Source organism: Nymphalis io, chromosome 11 (genome assembly GCF_905147045.1).
Source record: "Nymphalis io chromosome 11, ilAglIoxx1.1, whole genome shotgun sequence".
Taxonomy (NCBI): domain Eukaryota; kingdom Metazoa; phylum Arthropoda; class Insecta; order Lepidoptera; family Nymphalidae; genus Nymphalis; species Nymphalis io.
The window spans coordinates 9,834,561-9,862,480 of NC_065898.1; the positions used below are offsets into that span (position 1 = coordinate 9,834,561).

The following is a 27,920-nucleotide window of genomic DNA, read 5'->3' on the forward strand; positions in this document are numbered from 1 at the left end:
ATATGAAGCAACTGATACTAAAAGTTCGGAGTGTACTCGTAATCTATGTAATGTTGTTCAAGATCTCCAACATATTGACACAAATTGTTTAGTAGAAGCGTACAGCTGCGCTTGTAACGATCTTGAAAGATGTTTGCAGGTTTGATAGAAAATAAATATAGTACAATAGATCATAAAATACATTAGCATTAAGTCATATATTTTACAAATACGTAAAAATATAATAAATAGTAAATATTATTAGAAAGAAGAAGATATTATTATAAATAGATATAAATGAAAGAAAAACATTCATTGCCATTATCAATATATATACTTGCATTAAATGTTTCCTGTTTAATATTTTAATTGTTTGGCAAGCACTTAAGATGTTATAATCTGAACAGCCCTTAATGTGGAATGTTTCACGGTGATAGTCAACTTTTGCACATTTTGAAGAGCACTTAAACTTATAAGCTGTCGTCAGCTGAAACTTAAATCGTTATTTTCGTATTTTCACAGTATAGATAGTTTCTAGTAATTTGTATTTTTAAGCCACTTTCAGACATAGTAAAGGCATGCTAATGAAATATAATATTGTTAAAAATGTATGTAAAATACTTAGTATTAAAATAAATTGAAAGTCACTTATTTATTTAGAAAAAAATTGCGTATATTAAACTATATCGAGTATCTTAAACTAAAATTCTACCAAAATATATGATGAACATTCGATGTGTTATTGTAGCTTAACAATGTAAGGCAATCTGGCATACACAATAGTATCAATTGGGGTTGGCTTCATTCGTTTTCTAGTTGGTATTTGCAAGTAAGCGAGGGTGGCGTCGACCTCAGTCTGTTGCCAATCAATACGGCAAACGGCCACCCACTAAATCTTGCACCTTATTTATGTGATTACATTCCCTATAAATGTTATATTTTATTTTATTGCTTCCTTTTGTCAAAATTATAGTCACCAATCCGTCATTATCTATGATATTGCATATTTTTTCCTTTTAAAAAAATTAAATTCAACGTATTATTACAAATAATATTTCATTCTTGTCTCACCCATTAATATCGTACGAGTAAATGTAAAGTAGTTTAAGCCTGAGTATTATTTAAAAGTATTCTTTTATTTTTACCACAGATAAAAAAATAAGCAAGCAAAAAGATAAGGGTATAAAAATATATCAATTGTTAAATAATTTTTACCCTGTAACTTAAACAGGTTACAACCATGACAAATGACTTTTGACGTGACTTAAGATACCGTGACCTTATCGCACAATCGAGAAGACTATATAAGTATATAATCTATTAGCACGAGAGCACCATTAATTAATATTCGCTTGTTAGCGTTCTGTCACGCGACATCCTACTGCGCCTCCGCACTCACACAAGAACCGTTGAATGCTATTGACCTTTTAAATTGCCAAGAAAATTTAAATAATTACGAAAAAAATATAACATTTACGTATTTTCAGAATTCAAATATAGTATTGATGTTAGATAGTGCTTGTGTAAATACGAATATGCAAATGGAGAAAAGATTCGAGTGTCAAGCACCAACTGTAAAACGATATGCTGATTTAATTGCCAAAGAATGTCCAAATGCCTTCATAATTGTGTGTACTTCACCCATCGATTGTATGGTGCCCTTAATCGCCGAGGTGACATTTTCTTTTTCCTACACAACATACGCAGGTCTCTAACCTTTTCACTAGTTATTTGCAAAACATTTGCCCTTTGACAATTGACCTTTCTTAAAATTATTGCTATTCGAAATATCCTTTTTTCATAAACATAGATTATTATATAAAAATGTTAGTTTAAAACTGACAAAGATGCATCTATTTAATATTTCTGAAAAATAATTTATTCCGAGCGCCTTTGTTCGTGTTACTTGTCTGTTTTGTATATTATAAAAATAAAAAATTTAATGACAAACGGCATTTTAAAAGCACTTTCATCTTAACGAGCGTAACATTTTTACGTCCATCAGTGACCGTCTTTCCTCCCTCGTTATAGCTCCCTTATATTTGCCACAACATGTTACAGCTCTTCAGGGATATTAAAAGTTTTATGAGCTCGCATTATCGGAATATTAACACATTACGACTCCAACTATAGATCGTAGCGACCTAAATATTTAGCTATTCAATATTTATTAAAATAAACTTATAAGTTTAGGACATAATAAAATAATAGTATTTTATTTAACACTCAAATAAAAATAAAAAAAAACTTATACCTCTCTTGAATCTCTTTAATGGAATTAACCTTTTTACAACGCGGTAAGACTCTTGAGAAATCACAATGTTCGATCATTTGTTACGGTTACCCCATGAGTAAACATCCGTTACGCAAGTAGCTTAAGATTGTTTTTATTGGAGTGACTCAACTTCAACAAACAAAACTGTACAAAACATTTTACTTTTTTATTTGATCAAAATTTAAATATTTAATTATACAAAACTCACAACCCGAAATAAGTAAATTTTACTAAATATATTTAATATATGATCATGTTGATTATTTATAGACGCTTAAAGAAACAGGTTGGTATAATCCACGAAAGTTGTTGGGTTCTCTAGCGGTTCCCGAGATGCGTGCAAGTACCCTTGCCGCCCGAGCCCTTTGTCTGGAACCGTGTTACGTTCACGTGCCCTGCGTCGGGGGCACGGAAGGATTGTCTTTAGTTCCATTATTTTCTAAAGCCTTGGAATATTTTGATTTCAGTGAGGTAATCTTACTTTATAATTTAGTCAGATAAATAATAATTAAGTAACCATATAGAAAATTTTAAAATTTCTCATTCTTAAAAAAAAAATTTCTTTTATATAAATTAATGTCGTAATAAAATATAAACCAATGAAATTGGTTTTTTTTTTTTTTTTTTATAGAATAGGAAGGTGGACGAGCATATGGGCAACCTGATGGTAAGTGGTCACCAAACGCCCTTAGACATTGGCATTCTAAGAAATGTCAACCATCGCTTATAGCCAATGCGCCACCAACCTTGGGAACTAAGATTTTATGTCCCTTGTGCCTGTAATTACACTGGCTCACTCACCCTTCAAACCGGAACACAACAATATCAAGTATTGCTGTTTTGCGGTAGAATATCTGATGAGTGGGTGGTACCTACCCAGACGAGCTTGCACAAAGCTCTACCACCAGTAAAATATACGTATACTATAAGAATGTATACAAAAAATACAGACATTTCACAAATATCTATAAATATAATAAGTATCTACTAATACAATTAGCCCAGATATCATTTAAAATTGCTAATTTCAATGAAATTCGTTTTGCAGCAAAATGCTGAATTGATGACGCAAACAGTTCGATGCGCGCCAATTACGGTTGGCAGATGCGACGGACAGTGTAACAAATCTGCTGAACTTAGTGAAGCTCATGCCTTAGCAGGCTTAGTCACAAAAGTAGCTTGGGCACTATTATGCAAAGATGTACCTAGAGTTTCAGGATTCGTTGAAATAGACGCCAGTCAAGTGATTTCACCAACCAGGTTAGAATAATAAATCAAAATATACTTTCGTCTTAAGGGATCAATTTTACGTAAACAAACTTTTTTTTGCAATTCGCTGAATTATTAGTGTATCGGGGTCAAAAGAATTAAGTGTTTAATTAAAAAAATAAAGATATAGAAGATACCTACAACAAACGTTCCATCTTCAGATTTATAGCCAGTCCCATTGAGATGAATGGCAGTGGTATCATAAAGTGTCTAGGCATTCCTAAGATGACAGATCATGAAATGAAACGCATGGATTTATCATTCAATGAACTATTTTGCAAGTCCAATATGGTGCAGAACTGGTATTGCAAGTACTGCAGTTCTTCCAGTAATCTAGGCGCTTGTCAACTTCAATTCTTCATACCAAAATCTTATCAACATTTTGACGACTGTGCTTATGCAAACTTATAATTTAAATGTTTGTTTTTGTTCGGTAATGTTTTGAAATATAATTTGTTTTGTAGGTGTTTTTGTCATTAAATATTGTTATTTTCGTACGAGTATTTTATTTCAATTTAACCTCACTGTTTTTTTAGTACAATTATCAAGAAAACCAAACAACTTGATTTCACTAATTTGGCAAGATGACCTTGATTAGACAAAAAAGACATTTTAAATTAGCTTAGCTAGAAAAATTAAAACAACCATTTCTCTAAAACAATATAAATTATTACAATTTTTATTTAATGATTAAAAATTAAAGAAATAAGTTACAGTTTTCAAGTCACTATTGATTTTACATGGAATACAAAGTCCTTCTACTTCATTAGAACATAATAATTATTACGAATATTATTTCTATTCTGAAAGTGATTTTTACAATGTATTTATTTCATTTAGGTTCATCGGAGTTAATGTTTTGTTAAGCAACAAAGGCATATGTGATATAATTAACATACCTCATCTAAACTCTCGTGAACTAAAGCTAATGGACTTGGCTATCACCAATATACAAATGAATGAAGAACTAGCAATAAACTGGTATCAAGAATACATGAACGCTGAACGTGAAAAGTGCAAAATAGTGGCAAAAACTGATTTTAATCATCAAAAGAAATATTTGACACTAGAGAAGTGCAAACCATACTCATAGCATTGTTTACAGTTTGCTTTATCAGATTTAAATAAAAACAGTATTTGCCGACTAAAAAAAAAAGGAATCATAAAATTAATATTTAATTAATAGAAGTAATTTCTACTGTGTAATAAAAATAGAAAATGATTGTAAAATGTTATTGCAACGCTTATTAAATAGCTTATTGTGTAACGTATTTCTGACGATTATTGAAATTTGTAGTTGTTGTTGTAATTCGGTACATCTCTTTAAAAGAGACATCCCCAAGTAAAAACCATAAACATTATTATGGTACAAGAGGCTTTCTCTCATTTTAATAAAGTTTAGAGTAAGCTTATCCCAATACGTTCTCCTATTGCAGATTTGTGGATATATGTAGCAGAATTGCAGTTTTCTTGACGACGTTTTGCTTAGAAAAAAAATTAAGTTCTTAAATATTGTTTGCCAAGATTTATTCGGTTGAGATATCTTTCCACTGGGATATCTCAGCAAAAATCTTTAATAAAGAGTAAAATCTATGATGCCAGTTATAAATCAGTTAATAAGGCTGACGGAGAATAGTTACAACGTAGTGTATGGGACGTTAAACGTTTTATGAGATTATCAGAATATGATCTTTATGAATCAACTAATGGCTCATAAAATTTTCATACAAGTAATCATTGCTTTATAGTCTGCTTTTATCAATATCACCATTGTTTTGAAATTAATAATACATTTCCAAATATTTACTGTTGGTAATATTTACTTGTCACCATTCAATAATTCAAGTATGAAATGTATATTTATATTTATACAATGGCAATATATTCAATATAGATTAAATTGCGCTATAAATATATATAATTGCGGAATAAGCTCCAAACCTTCTCCTCAAAAGGGAGAGGAGGCCTTAGCCCAGCAGTGGGACATTAACAAACTGTTACTTTACATTGCGCTTTCACCTTTTCATACAATTTTAATTGATCAATATCAACAAATATTAAAACGTAAAAATAAAAAATTAAAAATTAAAATTGACTCAACCAAAGTTGAAATAATGCAAACTAATATTGAAAATACTAAACACTTTTCGCTTCTTCGCTGTCGATTTAGCAGTTGATCGCCTTGTTGGAACCAGCCATTATATATATAAATAATTTTAATATTGGACAAATTATTATTATGATTTAAAAAAAAAACAAAATTTTGACATTTTATACAGAAAACCTTTTTGTTATATGTGTCAATTATAAATTTAACTTAAACTTATGACAATAAAACTGATATGTAGATTTCAACGCTATAATGAATTATATTCATTCGATTATGTATTCAAAAATAATTTGTTCGAATGATCTATCACACATCACGAGTATTTGATATTTACACAAATAATTTCTCTATTTTGTTGACAGCATGCATTACATTTTAAAATTATATCAATCACCTGTTTATCGCTGTCAAAATTCTACGCAATCTATTGTTATAGTATGATTGTTACTAGAAACAATCGAATTATTCGATTATCCCATTTATCTGATAACAATCGTACCCGTAATCACACGTTGTTAAAACATTTTAAGATTTTCATTTGAATGCTTTTTTTTATGAAAACGAATAAGTTCACAATCGAGCATGCGTAAATACAATAGTTAATTCTTTGTTTTTTGTGCTACAAACGCTCATCGCTGATCAGACATTTTAACAATGTGAGCTTGGAAATAATTGCGATTTTTTAACGACATGTTAATTTTTTATTTACTTATAAATCTTAAAATCAATTATTTCAAGCTCTCGTATAACGCGCAATAGTAGATACTATATTATGTATCTATTGTATATGTACGTGTTCTTCATTTGGTATTACAATTAAATTTAGTCACCGGAATCAAAATTGTTCTTACTCCACAATAGATCTGGGCAAATTAAAGCAAATGAATACACCAATAACCTCGTCGTTAGTATCAGTAAACACGATCTCGATACTGGTTTTGTGACTTGTCGGACAAATTCTCGAATAGATGCCAATTTTATCCAACGAACAATCATGATGTCAGCTAGCTGTACCGGGTATCGGAATCAGATAAAACCATAGGTCAGAATCTGTGAATACGACGATCATTCTAATTCAAGCGAGCTGATTGACACCGTGAGTATGGTTAAACCATTAACAAACATTTGTTTTCTTTAAAGTTTTTTCGATAATTATTAGTATTAAATTAGCTATTCTCTTAGTCGCTTGCAGCGATCTTCACACACACGTATTATTAACAATGACCATGCACTATTTTATAAACTAAATATTTAGAAGAACAGAATTTCACATAATTTTAAAGGAACTTAAGCGGAAAAATATATTTACTGTATAATATATTTACGTTATACATTACGTTGCGTTACCTTTAAATCGAAATAATCCGGGGTGTTTACGGCTAATTGTTAAAAAACATAGTGACATTGTCAATTTTGTATATTTTTAGAATATTAATATTAATAGTACAAAATAAAAAAGACCCAGAAATTTTATACTCAAAAACAGGTACCTTATTTTTCTGAATAGGTGTAAACTTTCTAATGACATCACATAAGTATACCTCGAAATAAATGTTTTTTATTACGTATAGACTTCTGACGTAGACGTATTCACGTCATTCCATGACCAAACCCACACGTAAAAGATCTAACTTATACTATCGTATAATTGAAAATAAGCGAGACGTAAGCAAACGTATTTGTAAGTTTTTACAATATCTTAAGATTTACTATATCTTATTTTATAGATTATATCTTAAAATCTAATTTATATTTTAGCTTAGAACAGGGAAAGATCTAAATTTAATTGAATTTTGGGTCTCATTGTAAATTAAATATTTCCAACTTTTTTTTTTTTTAAATGGCTATGCTTTCTTCTTTTATTTTCCATTTCTTCCAAAATTCCTTAAAAGAACGAACAATAAACAAAGAACGGCAAATGCAGGTTGAAACAAGTCAACGAAATTAGTTCTTGCTTTTATTAGACCGCCATCGTGTGGCGCTTCTCAATATAAAGGAAAACCCATCATTGTGATCCTCTCCTCAAATATTTGCAACGGAAAAGAAAGGAAAATATCGGATATTGGATTGCTCTGTTTCGAAAGCATATCATATCAGAAATATATGAATATTTATACTTTATCTCGTAACACAGAATCTGTTGACTTGGAAGTTTAATTTTGTAATTTATCTTCATTTAAACAATTGTTAACTTCAATGGTACAAAGTAAGCTTAAGATAGAAAGAAAACGCTGCAGTTTTCGAATGATTAATACACTACTTTATTGATTTCCGTACTAAGTACCTACTTCTTAAAGCATATTATAAGTATTAACCAACCTTACTAAGAAGTAGCAATACTCAGGAAATAATTTTTTCGGACTTTTAATTATCGTTTCGTGAATGAAAATGACATATTAAAAACTTATATGATTAGAAGAAGAACGTACAACAAATATATTTTTACCATTATAATTTTGACATTGATCTTATAATTTTTAGAACCCAAACCTTTTGACCCTAGAATTGTTCACTAGAAAAATCCTATCTACATAAAAGTCTCAATACTAATGGACGCAAAGGAATAATTGAGAAACAAATTATATAGTAGACTGTTATATAGTTATTATTACTTATTTCATCATCATCAACTGGTTAAATACTATTATTTTACCCAATATCACTGCAAACTGCTTACGTCAGTATGGTTTTACCAAATATATGATGTATTTGCGGTGATACTGTTTATTCATAAATGACTAGTTCTTATATTACATATTTAATGAATTACTGGTAAGTATATTCTTATTTAATATTCTATTTTGATTGTGAATTAAACTTGACTTATATAAATTATGCGTAGTAATTATTAAAGAAATAGACAAACACAAAGAAACGAAAGTCTGTGAAGAAACCAATAATAGAAGTAGGAGAAGATTTATTTCTTCTAAAAAATAATATGTTTCCATGAAGCTGTGCGATTTAATATCAATAAGTAATTGTAAGAGTTTAGATAAAAAAATATCAATTTAAAAAAAAACTAATAATAATAATAATGTCCTTCACACTGATTTCGGCCACGGCGGCCAATCTCAAGAGTGATTAGTCAACTACGCAGGAGATATTATAGTGCACAAGTGTGTGCGCAAACACAGATGCACTCTCTATTTCCTAACTCTCATAATCCGATTGGACGGCAATCCGACACGACCGAAAAGAGTTCAGGCGCAGGACCAACGGCTTTACGTGACACACTTCCAACTTCCAGACTCCAGGCTGTTACTGAGAATTTTCTGACCCAATAATTTTTATTATTGGCCCGAACTGGGAATTGAACCCAGGACCTCCGGGTCTGCGGCCTTACATCAAGCCACTAGACCAACGAGGCAGTCAAAAAAAACTATAAAGATACTATTGACGATCCCTGGTCGCATTAATTTAAGTTAAAATATTTTCGGTATTTACAATTTATTCATAACCTTATAATATTATTAGTTGTAAATTTTGACTATTTATGGGTCTTTTGCAAATGGCGGTTTCTCGTTGGTGGACAAATACATTTTCCCATTCAACCTGAAAAAAAATAAGCGTCAGTATTTTTACTCAAATAAATGATTGTGCGAAAAAGCTATTCTACGCTATATTTTACACTAGTTTACTTGATATAACCAAAAAAAACTCGTTTTAAATATTTATTAACTATAAGACAATTTAAAAAAAAGCCGAATTGCCCTAGTAGTTAGAAAGCGTGAATCTTAACCAATGATCGTGGGTTTAAGCCCGGGAAAGCACCACGTTTTCAAATTAAGCATTTGTGTTTATCATTCATCTCGTGCTTGACGGTGAAGGAAAACATCGTGAGGAAACCTGCATGTGTCATTGGAGCTGTGTGGTAGAATAAGTTCCAAGCCTTTTCCTCAAAGAAGCAAAGGGACATTCACAAGCTGTTCGACAATTTAATAAATAATAATTTACCTAGTAATTTACATTTTAGAGTAGGACGTATAAAGAATAATCATCAACGAGTAACTCTGGTTTCATTACGGAAAATCTCATTTCGGATGTTATCCTTAAAAAATGCTGAACATAGCTTGCCGCGACCTTGATTTTGTGAACTAGTTCCGTTTATCACCGTATGTCACCTTGAAATATGTCCGTATGAACTTTACACGAGAATACCAATATCATGAAAACTACTTTAATAAAGCTAAATCTGACAAAATGCTCGTACAAACGATTACTTATATTTTATATTTTGCTTAGGTATTTAGCACTTAGATAATTTTTGTATATAGTCGTATGATTACCACACGTGAAGATGTATGAATAACATTATTACATTATATAACAATTCAATCTATATAAATGGTGGATATGTTTGTCCAAATGTTAAATTGACCCAATTTATTGTTAAAATGAATTTATACTAAATGATACGCAAGAAGATTATAGGCTTATGGTATTTTCTCCGTAATCCGACGTAACATATAACGGAATAAGTTCCAAACCTTCTCCTCAAAAGGAAGAGGAGGCCTTATCCCAGCAGTGGGACATTAACAGGCTGTTACTGTACTGTACTGACGTAACATTGTTGTTGTGAGGCGTTTAAGAAGCAATCACATTACGTTTATAAAATTTTATACACACTAAAATAAAAACATGTTTTTTTTATAATAATTACAACAGCTTTACTGGTGGTAGGGCTTTTTGCAAGCTCGTCTAGGTAGGCACCACCCACTCATCACTATCATGAAACTGTGTATTATATGCAGACTACTCAAGAAATATAAGTTTATTTTTCCATATTTTAGATAATATGTGTATTATTTGTGTAAGTTATTGGTCTGTATGTGTAGGTAAAGGTAAAAATAACTACACTACCCATCCTAATCTTAATTTTTAAATGTCCTACGCCCAAAGGTTGTCTGGTATAAATCGCTAAACCTTTTGTGTCGCAAATATTTATGATTTTCTTCTTAAATTTAGTGTAAAATAAAAACAATAAAAAACAAAAAGTTTAGAATTATAACTTTTTGAACGTCAACGAAAATCGTTTTATTTTTATACAACCCCACGCAACAAGCAAATAGTTACTTTAATTGGTACGCGCTTATTTAGCTCAGGAATGGATCGAAACAAAGAAACATCGTCTTATACGATAAAAACAAGACAAACAAACTACAAATATATTAATAATATTAGTAAGCATGGAACGTCATATTTTATGAAAATATACAAGTAAAGGATTATCGTCTTACGGTGGCTGAGCCCCAAAACCCATGTAACCGTCGATCTCGAAGCGACATGATGCCGTGGCACTCTTCCAATCACGGCATAACGTTGCTGGAAAGCCTATAGGATTTTTTATAGACTCCACATACAATCTCCAAGAACGATTGTGACTGCAACCGTCTGGAATGAAAAGATATATTCTTTTAGTACTTAAATATACGGCTATCCATGCTATTGGTCTAAATCATATTATCCTTTTTTTAATTTAAAATAAATTTAATACTTTTATCGTAGTTTTGAGTACATTAAAACTGTGATTATATGGAATATGGAAATATTAAAACGGGTAAAAATCATACAAAAAATAAAAGAATAATTCTAAATAAAATAATAAAGTTAGGACTACATACTATGTTGTTGAAATATACTTCCATATAATAAAATAAACACGAAAAGCTATGTCATATTTCAGATTCCCAAAAAATATATGTAACATGCAAATGTTTTCGTCCATAAATTGTAACTGTATTCTAACATATATTTGAAGGGGTTAAGGCACGCCCTGTATATTAGCTATCTTGCTGAGATAACAAATCTTCATTGACATTTGGACATAACAATCAATCTTTGGACGCAGGCCAACTGGTTCGGCAATTTTGCTTCCAAATATATGACGTAATATGAGCCTTAAAATGAAAGAATATTTAGTTACTATTGCTGTTTTTGATGGAAGTAAATTGATTGAACTATTATATGCCAATAATAATATAGACTTATTGTATTGATAGATAACAATAGATAACAATAAACAGTTTAGCAACATTTTACTTTGTATACTGTAAGGACGTACTTCTTATTTATAAAGTCTCAGCCTGTATATGTCCCATTGCTAGACAAACGCCTCCTCTCCGCTTAACGATAAGAATTCGTAGTTTATTAGGCGAAAATTTCATTCGACACATGTAAGTATTAGAGATAAAATATACACACAAATCAAACACCTGAAAACACAGTGGTTGCCTAGGTGCTTGCCTGGGAAACCCAGAATCTGTTAAGATTCTCGTCTTCTATCCACTCGACCAGGTGGGTTTTTATCGATGGAAATTTTTCTATCAATAAATATTCTACATTTTTATCAACAATCATCAAGCGAAAATCGCTTAAATCAGAGTTTAAGCAAAAACAATTTAAATCGGTTACCCAAGTATCAACACATTATACACAAAAGCCTTCCTTTTATCTTTGTAACAACTCTTATCTCACGCGTAAAACGTCCTATTAATAAAATGTTCGACGAAAATAATCGGCATAATTGAGGTAACTTCCCCCTTTGTCCTTCGTTCCCAGCATCCGCGATGACGTCAGAGTATCGATCGCCCGAAAAATGAGTCTGAGGGGAGGTAAAATCATTGTTCCCTAAACAATAAAAGGCACGCAATGGTTCGCTTTAAAAAATACTGTAATCATAATGTCGCGTTTTACTCAAAACGATAAATCCATAGCTAAGGTGAAATAAATTTGACACAATTGGTGATAATTTGAAAATAAAAGCGTGATTGTAATAAAAAAAAGTTATAATTAGATTATATAAAAAAAAACCTATTAAAAATTAAAGTAAAAGCTAATGTCGTTACAGCGACTAACTCCATTTGAAGTGAAGGTTTCATGCGGATTGGTGGGTACACATGCCACAGATTTCCATTCAATACACTCAGATTTCCTAGGGATTTTTTTTACCACCGAATACGAGATGAATTATAAAATATTTTCACTGGTGGTAGGGTTTTGTGCAAGCTCGTCTGGGTAGGTACCACCCACTCATCAGATATTCTACCGCAAAACAGCAGTACTTGATATTGTTGTGTTCCGGTTTGAAGGGTGAGTGAGCCAGTGTAATTACAGGCACAAGGGACATCAAATCTCAGTTCCCAAGGTTGGTGGCGCATTGGCTATGTAAGCGATGGTTGACATCCAACATGCCAATGTCTAAGGGCGTTTGGTGACCACTTACCATCAGGTGGCCCACATGCTCGTCCGCCTTCCTATTCTATAAAAAAAAAGTACAAATTAAACAAATGAAAAATCAGTTGTGCTAGCCCGAGTTTGAACACACAATCTTTAATTAGGACTCAGATAATCTAAATACTGGACCATCTCGGCTCATATATACATAATGTTAACTTTTTTTTAACTATCAAATATTTAATGACATATATAAAAAAACTAGCCTTAATAAATAAACACTACTAGGAATATTATACAACTGTGTAGTTATTATGGCACGAATAATATATTACTTACAAAAATAACTCAACTCTCTATTCTTCAGCAACTCGTCGACCCAGCATCCTGGCTGGATCCACATTCCTGGGTTAGGGTAAAAGTCCACATCACCTATCGCCTGCGGGAACCCGAATATTCCAGGATTTGTATGTAACACGTCTACAAATAATGCGTCACCTTTTGCGAGATGATTGTCTCTCCCGCCTAAACTATAGCCTGGGTACGCTGGATCGAGACCTAAAAAAAGATGTCAATTGTAGAATTATTCTGTAAAAATAGCCTCGAAATATATATTATTTTGACGCGTCAAAACACCGTAGTAGGTACTCCAAGTAACTTTTTGATATTTCATGAGTGACGCGAAGTGAGTTTTTACAGAATACTGGTCTTTCGGTTATCTAATATTTTAGGAAGGTCGTTTCGTGGGTCTTATTCTATACCAATATATTTGTCTCTGATTTTGATGGTCAATGGCAGATATACGAAAATTGCACGGCACTGTAACTTGATATAGATTTAATTTCGCAAGGAGGTTCAATGCATACTTTAAATTCTTAGTTAATATTGTTATCTATAGCTATATTATTATAAAAGGTTGTAAAGTTTTTTTGTTTACGCGCTAATCTCAGACCAGCTCGAACCATAAACTCTAACTAATATAATAAATTGTATGAAACAGTTATACATCATGTGGTGGTGGTATAATAAGGCTTTAAACAAATGTATTTGAAACCGTAAATAACACAATCCGTTGTAAAGTCACCATTTAAATATTACGTCAGATAACCAAGAAAGACTTTTTAATTTTTGCCGTATCTTAATCCAGTGCGAAATTAAATTTTCAACGTTAATGAAATAATGTTGAAACACGCTTAAAACATAACTTACCCGTTATCCTTCCTAATCTTAATCCCCTTGCATTAAGAGCTTTTCCAGCGAATCCAGCGGCTTCTGCACCCAACGAGAACCCTATAACGTGCAAGGAACCAGCTGGGATACCGGAAGAATTTAAAAATTCTACGAAATCTGCAAGACGCTGTCCCATGTACCGCGTGTTCCTCACCGCTGATATGTACCTGTTAATGCATCAGACTTATATAATTTTAATATTTTTAAAGTTAAGTTTTATTACGTTAAATTGTAACTAAATATATATATGAATATACATATATATATTGAATATTGTAGAAGAAGTTAAGAGATTATATAATTTTAATGTTAACGTTACATACATTGCATTAACATTTCCTTCAACAACTTTATTCAACATTAAAGTTCAAAAACACTTGAAACGGAAAACACGACTGTGATGTTGAAACAGATTTGTTGAAATGAATAATTTATCAAACTCAGGCAAGTGATGTTGATGAGATGCTGTTTAGGTCAGGTGTACTACATGACCTGTTTCCTTGATGTACACACACACATGTACAATTCGGCCATGTGTTACTGTTATCTACTTTGATGACTCTCAATTAAGTGTTTTAATGTTCCAACAAAAACTTGTAGCTGAGTATTAAAAGCAAGAAAACAATAGAAAATTTAATTACTGTTTACATTAATTAAACACACACGTACACACAAATTCACTTAGTTACATATTTCAATTTACGTCGGGAATATAATCATATCTATCTATAATACAAATAATATGTATGTATGTTCGTCCTCTGAGCATTCTTATACTATTTATCTAATTGTGATGTAACTTTGGTAAGTTGTTCTGCGTAAACCATAGAAGGTAGGAACTAATAAAATGTCATTTTTGCTTTGTTTTTATCATTTTTATTTCGTCTTTCAACGTAATAACGATTAACTAATGGCTACACTAGTTGAAAATAATTTCAATTAAATATTTCGTTATGATAAAAGTATTTAGTTCAACTTGGTCAATTGTATCATACTTAAAATGTAATTCGCAATCGATCTAATATCATAAAGAAAAAGTTGTTGTATATGTAACATAAAAGCTTTTATGTTACAACGCAATTATCACGAAAGAAAATTATATTGTTGGTCAATAAATTCATGTTTAAGGTTTTAAGTTTAATGAGACCTTGAGAAATTATATTATGATTATGAAAATTTATCTGATTCAGTTTATTTTCTACAGATACTTTTAGAAATATAAATCTAATATATAATGAGTGTTGAAAGATATAAATGTAATTATGTATGTATGTATGTAATTAAGTATGTATTTTACAAAAAAAACCGAATTCATAAAAGTGGTCCGACCTGAGATTGGAACCCATGACCTTAGCCACTAGAGACTGGACGAACGAGGCTCTTATAATCATACTATTATATATAAATACTTCCCGTAACAGCCTGTGAATGTCCCACTGCTGGGCTAAAGGCCTCCTCTCCTCTTTTTGAGGAGAAGGTTTGGAGCTTATTCCACCACGCTGCTCAAATTCGGGTTGGTAGAATACACATGTGGCAGAATTTCAGTGAAATAAAACACATGCAGGTTTCCTCACGATGTTTTCCTTCACCGTAAAGCACGAGATGAATTTAATCACAAATTAAGCACATGAAAATTCAGTGGTGCTTGCCCGGGTTTGAACCCACGATCATCGGTTAAGATTCACGCGTTCTTACCACTGGGCCATTACGTTTCATTTGTGATAAAAATGTTTTCTTGGTGATTAATCGTTATCATATCGTCGTCGTTATGTAAAAATCAATGCTAAGTGTCGATCGTATTATATGCGTTCACGCATCGTTTATCTAATTCAATTTAAATTTTGTACAATTATTGTTGGCACCTACGTGAAGGTTTCTGGCATTGTACCATTAACGTACTGATGGCACGCGAGTCGTAGTCGTAACGTATACGTAACGTATACGTATACGTATACGTATATATATAATATTATTAACGCGAAAGTAACTCGGTCTCTGTCTGTCTACGCTTTAAACCACTGAACCGGCTTTGATGACTTTTTAAATAACATATGTCCCCCCCTCCATGTGGACGAAAACGAACTATTTATAGTAACTTACATAAGTATTTATAGGTATATGTTTTATTTACGATTAAACCCCTCAGGGCTTAAACGCCAATAAAACTATACTTAAGTCATTACGTAATACTATTTACTAAACGCCAATAAAACTATTGGCGTTTAAGCCCTTTAAGTCATTACGTAATACTATTTACTACTATAATAATTACTACACTATATAGTTCTAATGTAATATGCACTAAGTTGACATTCCATTTCAGTCAAACAACAACTAATCTTTATATAATTAAGTTTACAATTTTATGGAGTATTTTATTACGACACTTTTGCACGTTCTAGTGACTTTTTAATTCGTTAATTTTAATCTCTGCATAAGAATTGTGTGAAAGAGATCAATATCAATGATAAGACGGTCTTAGCATTATGTAATTTGTTAATTACACAACATTATATATAACAACCGTTATGATAAAATTATTACAGTTACATTTTGAAATTTCTAATTGCTAATTATTCTATTTACAATAGAATATAATACTTAATAGATAAACTTTATTGCAAATAAGATGTATAAAACGACGAGCTGGTTGGCGTGGTTGGTGGAAGCTTGCCTTTCACGCTGAAGGTTGTGGGTTCGATTCCCACCCAGGACAGATATTAGTGTGCATGAACATGTCTGTTTGTCCTGAGTCTGGGTGTAATTATCTATATAAGTATGTATTTACAAAAGAAAAATAGTATATGTGGTATATCAGTTGTCGGGTTTCCATAGTACAAGCTCTGTACAAGCTTAATTTGGGATCAGATGGCCGTGTGTAAAAAATGTCCCAGGATATTATTATTATTATCATGTATCTAACTGCTAATATCATAAATGCGAAGGTTTGTGGTTGAACTTCTGTTAATATTTCACACGAAAACTTCTGAATGTATTTTGACTTAACACATAGGCTAATACTCAACACCTGCTCCGTAACCCACACGGAAGCTAGTGTCACATAATTAAAATTAAGATTAGGGTATAAATATATTGAGTATGGAAAGGTGGGTTTCTGCTTTTAGCGAAAACTTTCCGACAACTTTCCACTCAGGGGAATGTTTCATAAAATTTATAGTTGAAATATTTCAACTATAAAATATATAATACATATTTTAAATATAATAATAACGTAATTGTATTTTATATAATTAATACATTAAAGCAAATATACATATATACAAATAACAAATAAAAATGGCTACTGTACAAATAGTGACCGTGTGGAATGGTGACAAGAATGCTAGTAGCATTTCCACTTTGAATTGCAATATAATAGTAATATTATTTTTATTCGATATTTAAATATTGAAATGAAATATTCTGTCATAGTTAAAATTTTCTATTACTTACCATGGAAAAACGATGAGTCTGGACCAGTCGACAGCGATGAAATTATAATCACCCTGTGCAAGAAACGCTGCAATAAAATCACTTTTAATTACACGCAATGAATAGAAATACCACATATTCAAATTCACTTGATCTACTTTTTACATGTCTATTAAGTATGTCGTTTTCAACCCAGTTTAGAAGTGTACATGTAAATGTTTATACGATCATGATGAAACTTTACTTGGTGGTAGCTTTGTGCAAACCCATCTGGATATATACGCCAAAAAGCAGTACTTAGTGTTTGTGTGTTCGGGTTTGAAGGGTGAGTAAGCCAGTGGAACTACTGACACAATCTACAAAAAATCATAGTTCCTACCACCAACCATAGGTTGGTGACGATGTAAAAAATAGTTAACATTTCTTACAGCACAGATGTCTAAGGACGGAATTGACCACTCACCATCGGCGCATTATATTTCCTTACTCTGATAATCCGATGGGATGGCAATCCGACACGATCGGAAAGAGTTCAGACGCAGGACCAACGGCTTTACGTGCTTTCCGAGGCGCGAGAGTGTACACACTTCCTATTTCCCGACTCCGGGCTGCTACAGAGAATCTTCAACAAAAACTCAATAGCTTTTTATTGGCCCGACCTAGGGTTTCAACCCAGGACCTCGGGATCTGCCTTATATCAAGCCACCAGACCAACGAAGCAGTCAAATGTATGTATAAGTAATTATTGAACAGAATAATCCTAATTATAATTAAAAAATCGTATAATTTTTTCAATAGTGTGTTCATTATACGTGGGGATACGAGTTTATATATAAATGATCATATCCAAACATCCAAATCGTATTTTTTAAGATTAAATTAATGTAGTTTCGCGTATGGTCGGCCGTGGGCTATATATTCTCTGTTCATTTTAGACCTTTTTATACGCAAATATGTCACAGTACTTTCCAAATGATATTAATATTTCATTATCAAAACAATAAATTTCATTAACATTTCTTTAAAATAATTTCAAAAAAACATACGACAATTTTAACGTTCACGTCAAAAATAAAGATGTAACATATTTTAGTCATTATGAAATTAATTTTTGCCCGCGATGATAATGATAAAAAAACTAAATTTCAAATATCCTCTATAATTCGCAAGCAACATTTATGATATAAAATATCGACCTACTAGACCTACACATTATATTTGTGTTATACTAAATTTACTTTGTTATATAATAGAGATAAGCAGCTTCAAGATGTAATAACCAACTGCCCAAAACGTCTATTTAGCGATACAATATAGTTAGCAAAAGGACGACCGACATGATTCATGATGTCGATAAATCAACTATTGATATAAATGTCTTCAGAATTAGTTATATCTATTTTAAAACGAAAATATACAATTATAATCAATATTTAGCAATTTTTCAAATGATTTCTACTTTTCATCAAGATATTTGTGAGATGTATACATATATACAATCAATAATATAAATTATTTATAGTCTTCTAAATACAATCTTAGTCGTATCCCTCATTTCATATGGCAACTATATTAATCAAAGAAAAAGGATCACTATAAAAATTCATTATAAGGTTGATGACATATATGAATTTTATTAGTGTTAATAGCATAGCAAAACAAAAATCAAGCATTAATTCTAAACAATTTTCCGTAAGAAGTTATCTTATATATATATTAGTAAATATTTACTTTAAGCTTACACAAAAGAAAAGTGTAAAACGGCTTAATACAATAAAACACAATTGAATTGTCGACTTCAACGCTGAGGGCCTTGCGTAATATTTTATCGATACAATAGCATTGGCGTTGAACTTCAAAGAGTGCTGATAACATTTAAAATTATCTGTATCATTTTATTAAAATCACATATTTTCATATACGAGATGGCCTAGTGGTTAGAACGCGTGACGTGACGCGTGATCTTAACCGATGATCGTGGGTTCAAACCCGAGCAAACATCACTGAATTTTCATGTGCTTAATTTGTGTTTTTAATTCATCTCGTGCTTCACGGTGAAGGAAAACATCGTGAGAAAATCTGCATGTATCTCATTACATTGAAATTCTGCCACATGTGTATTCTACCAACACGCATTGGAGCAGCTTGGTGGAATAAGCTCCAAACCTTCTTCTCAAAAGGAAGAGGAGGCCTCGGCCCAGCAGTGGGACATTAACAGGCTGTTACTGTATATACTTTTATAACCGTTATTAATCTTCTTTGTTATGCTGGCTTTACCCATGATTTTCTTTATTCCCCATAATACCGTATTATTTATTAGTTTTCCCGGATATAATTAATTATGGTAATGAAAATAAATCACTACCTTATATTATCATATATAACAAATAGCGTCTTTGCCAGATTCTGAAATGAGATGAACAAAGTCAGTTTAACTAATTGGGCTAAACACTGAACGCTCATTGGTCGCCTATGACACCATCGGCTGCTGACCAATGACCGTTCAGTTTTATAAATTCAGACTTTGATCAAAGTTCGGAAACTGAAGGTAAGATTTCAATTAAAAATAAGAACAATCCTTTTATAATCTTTATCAAAGAAATAATTAATTACTGGCCAATCAACCCCGTTTGATTTAATTTCAAAGGTCATTACAATGTAAACGAAACAAATTAATTGCTAACAGGCATTTTCGCAAAATAAGTGAGTAATAAAACCTTCGGGATAACAGTACACTTCAAATGAAATATTAGAATATTTACCATTTTTTAAGTTTGTTGTACTTGGACCAGTAACAGCTTCAGAGAATCCAAATAAATATATGACAGTAGGTCTCGTTGTGTTAAAACGAGTACGGGATAATCCATCCGGACGGCCAGGTTCGATAATATCGAAGAAATCCTGATTAGATCTGTAATACATAAGGAAAAAAATAAGAAATGTGTGAATACTGGTGGTAGAGCTTTGTGCAAGCTCGTCTGGGTAGGTACTACCCACTCATCAGATATTCTACCGCAAAACAGCAATACTTGATATTGTTGTGTTCCGGTTTAAAGGGTGAGTGTAATTACAGGCACAAGGGACATCAAATCTTAGTTCCCAAGGTTGGTGGCGCATTGGCTATAAGCGATGGTTGACATTTCTTACAATGCCAATGTCTAAGGGCGTTTGGTGACCACTTACCATCAGGTGGCCCATATGCTCGTCCACCTTCCTATTCTATAAAAAAAAAAAAAAAAGAATAAAAAAGTGTGATAACGTCAAACAGCAATACTTTGATTTATTATGGTTTAATAGGTATGATAGTGTGCTTGAAGGCGTAATGATGCTCTGCATAATATTTTTCATAGTGTCTACGGCGACGGTTATTGGTGACCACCATTATGTGACCCATTTGCATTTGCCTGGTGCTCGTTTGTTTTAAATTTTCAGTAATACATAAATTATTACACGAACAAAATGTTAGCTATTAAATAGTAGGTTAAAAAAGAAATCTTAGGCGCTTAAAAAAATAACTAATTGAAAATACTATATAAAAAACTGTGTATCACGGGCCATTTTATCTAAAAGAAAAAAAAAACTTTGATTCTGCATATTAAAATATGTTCCAAATTGAAATATAATTAATGAAACAACATCCCTCGATATTAATGCCATTGTCCGTGTCATTGTGGTCAAATCCTATGCTTCAAAATCGATTTCTCATTGCAAAACTAATGTCGATTTAAAAATTAAGTGAAATCGATAATAGTACTAAGCAAGGTCACTTTATAAGGAATCAAATTATATTTGATTAGAGTTCATTTACGGCCAATTATTCAATACTATTTGTCGTTTCGTTTTTTTCGTTTACATACGATTTTCATATTACTGAGTGATAAAAACCAATTTGTTAATCGCTTATTTTACTCAAACGTGTAGTATAAAAAAAGATCATTATCACGATATTTATAATGTTTCGCAAGTATATACAAACAATTGTAAATAAATAAACATTTGTTATTCAATGCATAAGGTTTAAATTATTTATCTTAGATTTAGACTTAAACGCACTATGATGTCACTTAGTATATTAATGTTTATATGTATATGTCATTGCGAGGACTTTATAAAGAATTACTGTTAAGCAAATAAATGCCTTTTAATGATGATGACATTTTTTTAATTCTATAGGTACATTGACGGACAGATATAGACATTGGTGCCATAAGAAATATTGACCATTCCTTACATCACCAATACGTTCCCAAAGTTGGTGCAACTTTGGGAACTAAGATGTTATATCCCTTATGCCCAGAGTTACTTACCAATGATGTGTACACATCAATACTAACTATTGCTGTTTGGCGATAGAATATGTGATGAGTGGGTGGTACCACCCAGAAGAGCTTATCACAAGGCCACCATCATACAGTCCTGTACTTTGACTTTTTGATTTTGATTTCCTTACAATGTTTTCCACCGCAGAGCACGAAAAATAACACGAAACATAATATGAAAAATACAGTTGTGCTTCACCTGGATTCGAACACACGACTGTTAACATTCATGTAATCAATTCACTACTCATCTCGCTTAACCAAGAACTTAATTTTAATTAGAAAATACATTTTATAATCTTACCTAGTAAATAATTTATATTGTATATCAATCCTATCATCCCTTGGACAGCAGTTCTTGCAGTCGCCCACGGGTGCAGGCATAAAACATACTTGTGTAATACCTAAATACAAAAATTAAAACTACAATGAAATGAAGCAAATACATAAATGATTTATAATTAAAAAATAACGAGATCCTGGTTATCAACGCCAAAGAACAGTTTGGATTGCGTTTATAATTTATTACTGTCTCCGTCGAATTAAGACTTAGCTATTGAGTTAAGTCTTTTATTGCGTGTTTGTACAGTGAAGAATGCTCTTATATTGAACGGATATAATATATAAAAAGTGATGTTTAATTAATACAACCAAACCTGTAACCCGGAAATGAACACTTGATGACTTCTGTCACTAAAAGCGTATTATCTGTATATTGATAACTGCAAACTAAAATAAATGAATCAATCATAGTGTTATTCACTTCTCAATTTGTAGAGCATATAAAAGCTTAAATATCAAATACAGAAAAAACTCGTTTAATTCGTCAAAAACTGTGTTAATTTATTGTATATAAATAAATAAAAAACGTATATACCTGAATTGCTGATCTTTTATTTGAATTGTATGGGTAAATTCTGTTCAAAATTAAAACTAAATTATTGTAACTACATTATATTTTATTATTTTTATTGTAACAGGCTTAGGCGTACTCTTTTTTAAATCCTCAGCAAAAAAAACGAAAAGACGTACAATTAATCATATTGTTTTAATAATAATAAACTTGACTCGAAACATATATACCTAAACAATTACATATAAAGTTTAGTTTACTACATTATTTACACCTAATGCTTTATTATTACAAGAATAATAATCGAGATCCTCTTTCTTTAATTATTTCTAACAACTTTAGATAGCAATTGTATGATTTCAATAAACAATTGCAACGTTTATTTAGAATTTTAATGAAAAAAGAGAATTGAAAAAATAATATTAATATACGTATATAAATAAGCATTTTTTTATATATTTGCGAAATATATCTGTAAAAACTAAAATAAAATCACATGATTTTATTTTAATTTTATTCCATTCATTTTAATATCTTATCTGACTTTTAAAAACAGAAAAATAATTTACCATAAAATACGAGGTACAAACACGAAATAATTATGTTTTATAATGTAAATAAATTGAATTGAATAATGAGTTTTAATTAAAAATAACAATTTAGTCATGACATACAAGTACGAGAGCCGGTATGGCCCATTGGATAGAACACGTGGATCACAACCGATGATTGCAAGGTCTAATCTGTGTACGAATCACTGGGTTTCTTGCAATTTTTATGTATGTTAAATCATCCCGTGTTTGGAGTTGAAGGAAAACTTTGCCGCATGGTAAATCTGCCTTCTTCTTAAATTCACGTTTGTTTTACCAATACACAAACGTTTAAAATATTCATAATAAAATTCAATTATATAAATAGATATTTGTATATATAATTAATTACATAAATAATAAGTATGTAAATTTAATTAAAAATATATATTTTAGTAGAGATAAGCCCATCAGTTATAGAGAGTTACTTTACAATAAAAGAATATGGAAATGAACTTAAATTCAACTTTTTTACCTTGGGTGGGTAATCAATATAACCTCTAAAAACCCTTGACTGGTTGCAAAGGTCAGATTGCATCGTTAGACGGAAAAACTTCCAATTATAATATTATCTGAAGAACGTTTAGAATATTATTATATAACAGGAAATTAATTGATACTATAAAAAACTTATACTTTTATCAATATCTCAGCAACACTATGCTATATAAAACCATTTCAATAATTCATTTTCTTGCCTGTTTGTATGTTTATTCGCGACGTTACGTTTTCTGTTTAACTCGTTAAATCTAAAAAGACATTACATAATAATACTTTACAGAAGTATTTTCGTTTTAATGATTAATGTTGGATATTCTACCGCTAAACAGCAGTACTTGGTATTGTTGTGTTCCGGTTTGAAGAGTGAGTGAGCCAGTGTAATTACAGGCACAAGGGACATAGCATCTTAGTTCCCAAGGTTGGTGGCGCATTGGTGATGTAAGCGTTTGTTAACATTTCTTACAATGCCAATGTCTATGGGCGTTGGTGATCACTTACCATCAGGTACTTTTTTTTTATAGAATAGGAAGGCGGACGAGCATATGGGCCACCTGATGGTAAGTGGTAAATGGTAAGTGATACTCGTTATCACTTATATGCTCGTTCGCCTTCCTATTCTATAAAAAAAATAAAAAAAATAATGTAGACATATATAATAAATGAAAAATAATAAAAAAAAATCAATCCATAAGCCATCGTTTCATTTTAAAACCGAATTATCAATTTCAACTTATTTATAAAATGTAACTCAAACTATAATTGTAATAATTCGCACCATAGGAGAAGTACACTTACAAAAAAATGTTTGATCGAAATAAATTGGAATAATGTCTCAGACTGTCCTTCAACAAACATACATTCATAGAAGTACCTGTTGCATACTAAACAGATTGTAGGTAAATATTACCATTATTTATTTCCTACTTCAATTTTCCTTTAACAATGCTGTGTTATAAACAAATAATTTATTTGTTCCTCCATAGATGGATATATAAAATATACGGATTTTTAACAACATATATTTTATCGTCTTTTGTACTTGTGCAACTTAATATAATATGAACAAGTAAAAATTAACAAAAAACAGTTTTTATCAAAAACAAAATATACCTGCAAGCTAAAATCTTTAGATCAATTAATAAACTAATTGCCAAGCGTCTGTTAAGGCTTCAGCTGTATTTTCTATTATCTAACAAACGTGACCATGAAAACATTTGCGTTTTTATGGGGTGGTGAGTTAGAATAGGTAGGCGAACGACCATATGGGCCACCTGATGGTAAGTGGTCACCAAAACCCATAGACATTGGCATTATAAGAAATGTTAACCATCGCTTACATCGCCATTGCGCCACCAACTCTGGGAACTAAGATTTTATGCCCCTTGTGCCTCTAATTATACTGGCTCACTCACTCTTTAAACCGGAACACAACAATACCAAGTACTGTTGTTTTGTGGTATCTGATGAGTGGGTGATATCTACCCAGACGAGCTTGCACAGAGCCCTACCACCGGTAAAAGTTCTTTTTTGTTCTTAAAAATCAATGATGACAAAGACCTCCGTTATATTCTCTGTTGACACTATTAATTAGAATATGAAGTTGGCTTGTCTATCTCGAGAATAACCGTCAATGATCTGTCTGAAGATCTGTCTGAAGAATATCATCATATTTTTATGGCGAAAAATTTGGAACTCAATTCTTTTCAGCACTGCTCCAATTAAGTTAAGTGGATATGTATGTGGCAAATTTCATCCGACACGTGCACATATTCTCATGGTGATTTTCTTCACCGTCGAACTCAAGGTGAGAAGTAGGTATACATGTTAACTAAAGTCATGGTTTCTCTTAATCTCCACGTGATTTATACACTAAGCTGTCACTGTTGAGTACACTATTAAACTCCATCAGGTATTCAACATCCAAACACACAATATATAATATGTAAACAATATATCCTTTGGCAAAACACAAACTCTTGAGAAATTGAAACGTAAAAATGAATAATCATTTGACCTATCAAAAATTAATATTACAATAACTTCCAATTATAAAAAATAGGCATACAAAATTAATTTAAACGTAATTGGCCTAAGAAACAATAAAATAATCTAATTGAAAACATAATATGAAACTATTAAAATCAGAATTAGTCTGATGCAAATATTATTTATTAGATTAACCGATAATAACTATTCTACAACAAATATTCTATATAATATGCGCTATTTTTACGTTTTTAAAATATTTATACATTTACATAAAGATGTAAAGATTCCGTTGCGCTCAGAAGTACCCTAAAATAATTCTTATTTATTTTCCAAATAAAAGTAAATGACTATTAGTTGGCTACTTTAAAACTGTAAACATAGACATTTAAGTGAATCATAAAATAAACACGAATAAACTGTAATGACACGAAAACCAATTTATATCATTGGTATTAGTAATTGCGACAATATTCCTAGTGGTTTCAGATTCAGATTCAGATATGCGGGTAGATACTAAACAATTGCTTACCAATGAAGAAGGACGCCACACGACATGCCGTCGAAGTACCGAGCATGCTTGCAAAAAAATATCACCTATAACGTAAGAAATATCGCCTTAAAACCACGCGATACATTTTCCAGTAATTGGTCACAGAAGACGTCCCACAATACATAAAACGTCTTTAAAACTTTATATAAGATACTCTTTGATCAAAACGACTACTCGGGGGTTTCATACTCGCATGACACTAATATCGCCCATGACTAGCTGCCGTATATAAAGAATTATTTAATAGCGATATTTTCTTTATATTATCTTCATGAGTCTAACCTTAACCGCACAAACGACTTCACCACATTAAGTTGTTTGAATTAATTTAATTTGAATCTATTGTCCGTTCAAGGCGCGTTTACTAACTAAGTTCCTACTTCTCGTGTAGCGCTCTGTCACGGTATTAGAGTTATGCAATTGTTTCTATAATATTTCACGTAGCCTCCAATAATACCAGATTAACTATGGAACCACCGGACGTAACTGCTCTAACGAATCGACTCGAAAGTGCAAAGACAGAATTGCAGAACAACATAATTGGATTTACTATTGGTTAACTCAAGAATAAAGTAGTAACTAATTTTATCGATAATCAAATTCGTGGCTGGCGTTTTTGCTAAACTTACAAAATAAAATAATAAGTATAATGATCTGAATACGGTACTTTAATAATTTTATTAAGTAATGACTTCGTTCGCATGGACATTGGACTTGAAGATAATTTTATTAAGTAATGACTTCGTTCACATGGACATTGGACTTGAAGATAAGAGTTGGTATGGTAAGAGGTGGTATCCCCTGGGAACACTTGGACATTTGAATATAATTAGTATTTAGCGCAATTAAAAGAGCTATGCGGATAAAATATATAATAACTATGTATCTTGATTCGGTATAAATAATAATGACTAGCAATTTTTTTAATTTTTCTTATAGTTCGCTAAATCGTTCTCTTCACAGAGTCTTATGTAATCTTAATTAATAATTTTCAAAAATGAAAATATAATAAATATCTTGTAATTAAACCAATTGTAAAATTGTAGTTCCAGAAAACGTGATTTCGTGAATAAACGTGTGACAAAAATGGCAACTTTTCTCATACATACACTCTTTAATTAAATTATCTTTCGAATAACACTTGGCTTTCTAAAATTGTTAACTTTTTTGCTAATCGTTGTTCTATTTGTTTATTAACGTTTGTTTAATTCAAACGTGTTTAGTGATACTGAAATTGTAAATATACGATTTAGCTATAAAATAAAGCAAAAACTGTTTTATCAGTTTTAATTTTAAAAAAATATCTCTTTTTACACAAATTTTACTTCCCACTTAATTTCCAATGTTATCAACATCAACAAAACATACATAGTTTTAATATTTACATACTAATCTGTAAGGAATTTTATGAAGTATCCAAATATATATTAGTAGATAATAAAAAAATCACCTAGAAATCTTCGAAATAATGTATCTGTTCCTACCCAGCGAGTTCCCCGCGTCTGGCGGCCCTCTGCACACCCCGTGCAGAGGGCCGCCAGACGCGGGGATAAGGCGCGCACGGGTAACACTAGTGAGTGGGTAGGCCGCTCTTCACATTCTTTCTCGATAAACACATAATAGGAACATTGTGCGAACTTTATTTTCAAC

The 27,920-nt window shown here is 31.4% G+C and overlaps 2 protein-coding genes across 4 annotated transcripts in view; one reads left to right on the top strand and one right to left on the bottom strand.

Moving 5' to 3' along the window:
- The window catches only part of LOC126772077 (zinc finger CCCH domain-containing protein 13), a 66,661-nt gene that overhangs the window by 29,318 nt on the left and 9,423 nt on the right, over positions 1-27,920 (top strand). The gene's annotated exons all lie outside the window — the stretch shown is intronic.
- LOC126771954 (lipase member H-A) lies at positions 8,497-26,606 on the bottom strand. Of its 3 annotated transcripts, none has more exons than XM_050492142.1 (8): positions 26,250-26,605; positions 22,092-22,191; positions 20,231-20,379; positions 17,490-17,556; positions 14,016-14,203; positions 13,146-13,364; positions 10,871-11,024; positions 8,497-9,185 (listed from the first exon to the last, which is right to left on the bottom strand). In XM_050492142.1, the coding sequence occupies exons 1-8, from the start codon at positions 26,293-26,295 to the stop codon at positions 9,125-9,127; spliced, it is 984 nt and encodes a 327-aa protein (XP_050348099.1). In that variant the 5' UTR covers positions 26,296-26,605; the 3' UTR covers positions 8,497-9,124. The 3 variants fall into 3 exon arrangements, 2 of the variants coding, with proteins under 2 accessions (XP_050348099.1, XP_050348100.1); XR_007669582.1 differs by having other exon boundaries at positions 9,084-9,185; positions 13,160-13,364; positions 26,250-26,606; XM_050492143.1 differs by lacking the exons at positions 8,497-9,185; positions 10,871-11,024 and adding an exon at positions 11,272-11,530 and having other exon boundaries at positions 13,160-13,364; positions 26,250-26,606.

Excerpts from the sequence above, each read along its gene's own strand:
- LOC126771954 (XM_050492142.1), bottom strand. The coding sequence starts at position 26,295 with ATGCTCGGTACTTCGACGGCATGTCGTGTGGCGTCCTTCTTCATTG. Across the intron at positions 22,192-26,249 it reads TGTGGCGTCCTTCTTCATTG|GTATTACACAAGTATGTTTT; the intron begins GTAAGCAATTGT and ends TTTTGTATTTAG. Across the intron at positions 13,365-14,015 it reads AAGATTAGGAAGGATAACGG|GTCTCGATCCAGCGTACCCA; the intron begins GTAAGTTATGTT and ends ATCTTTTTTTAG.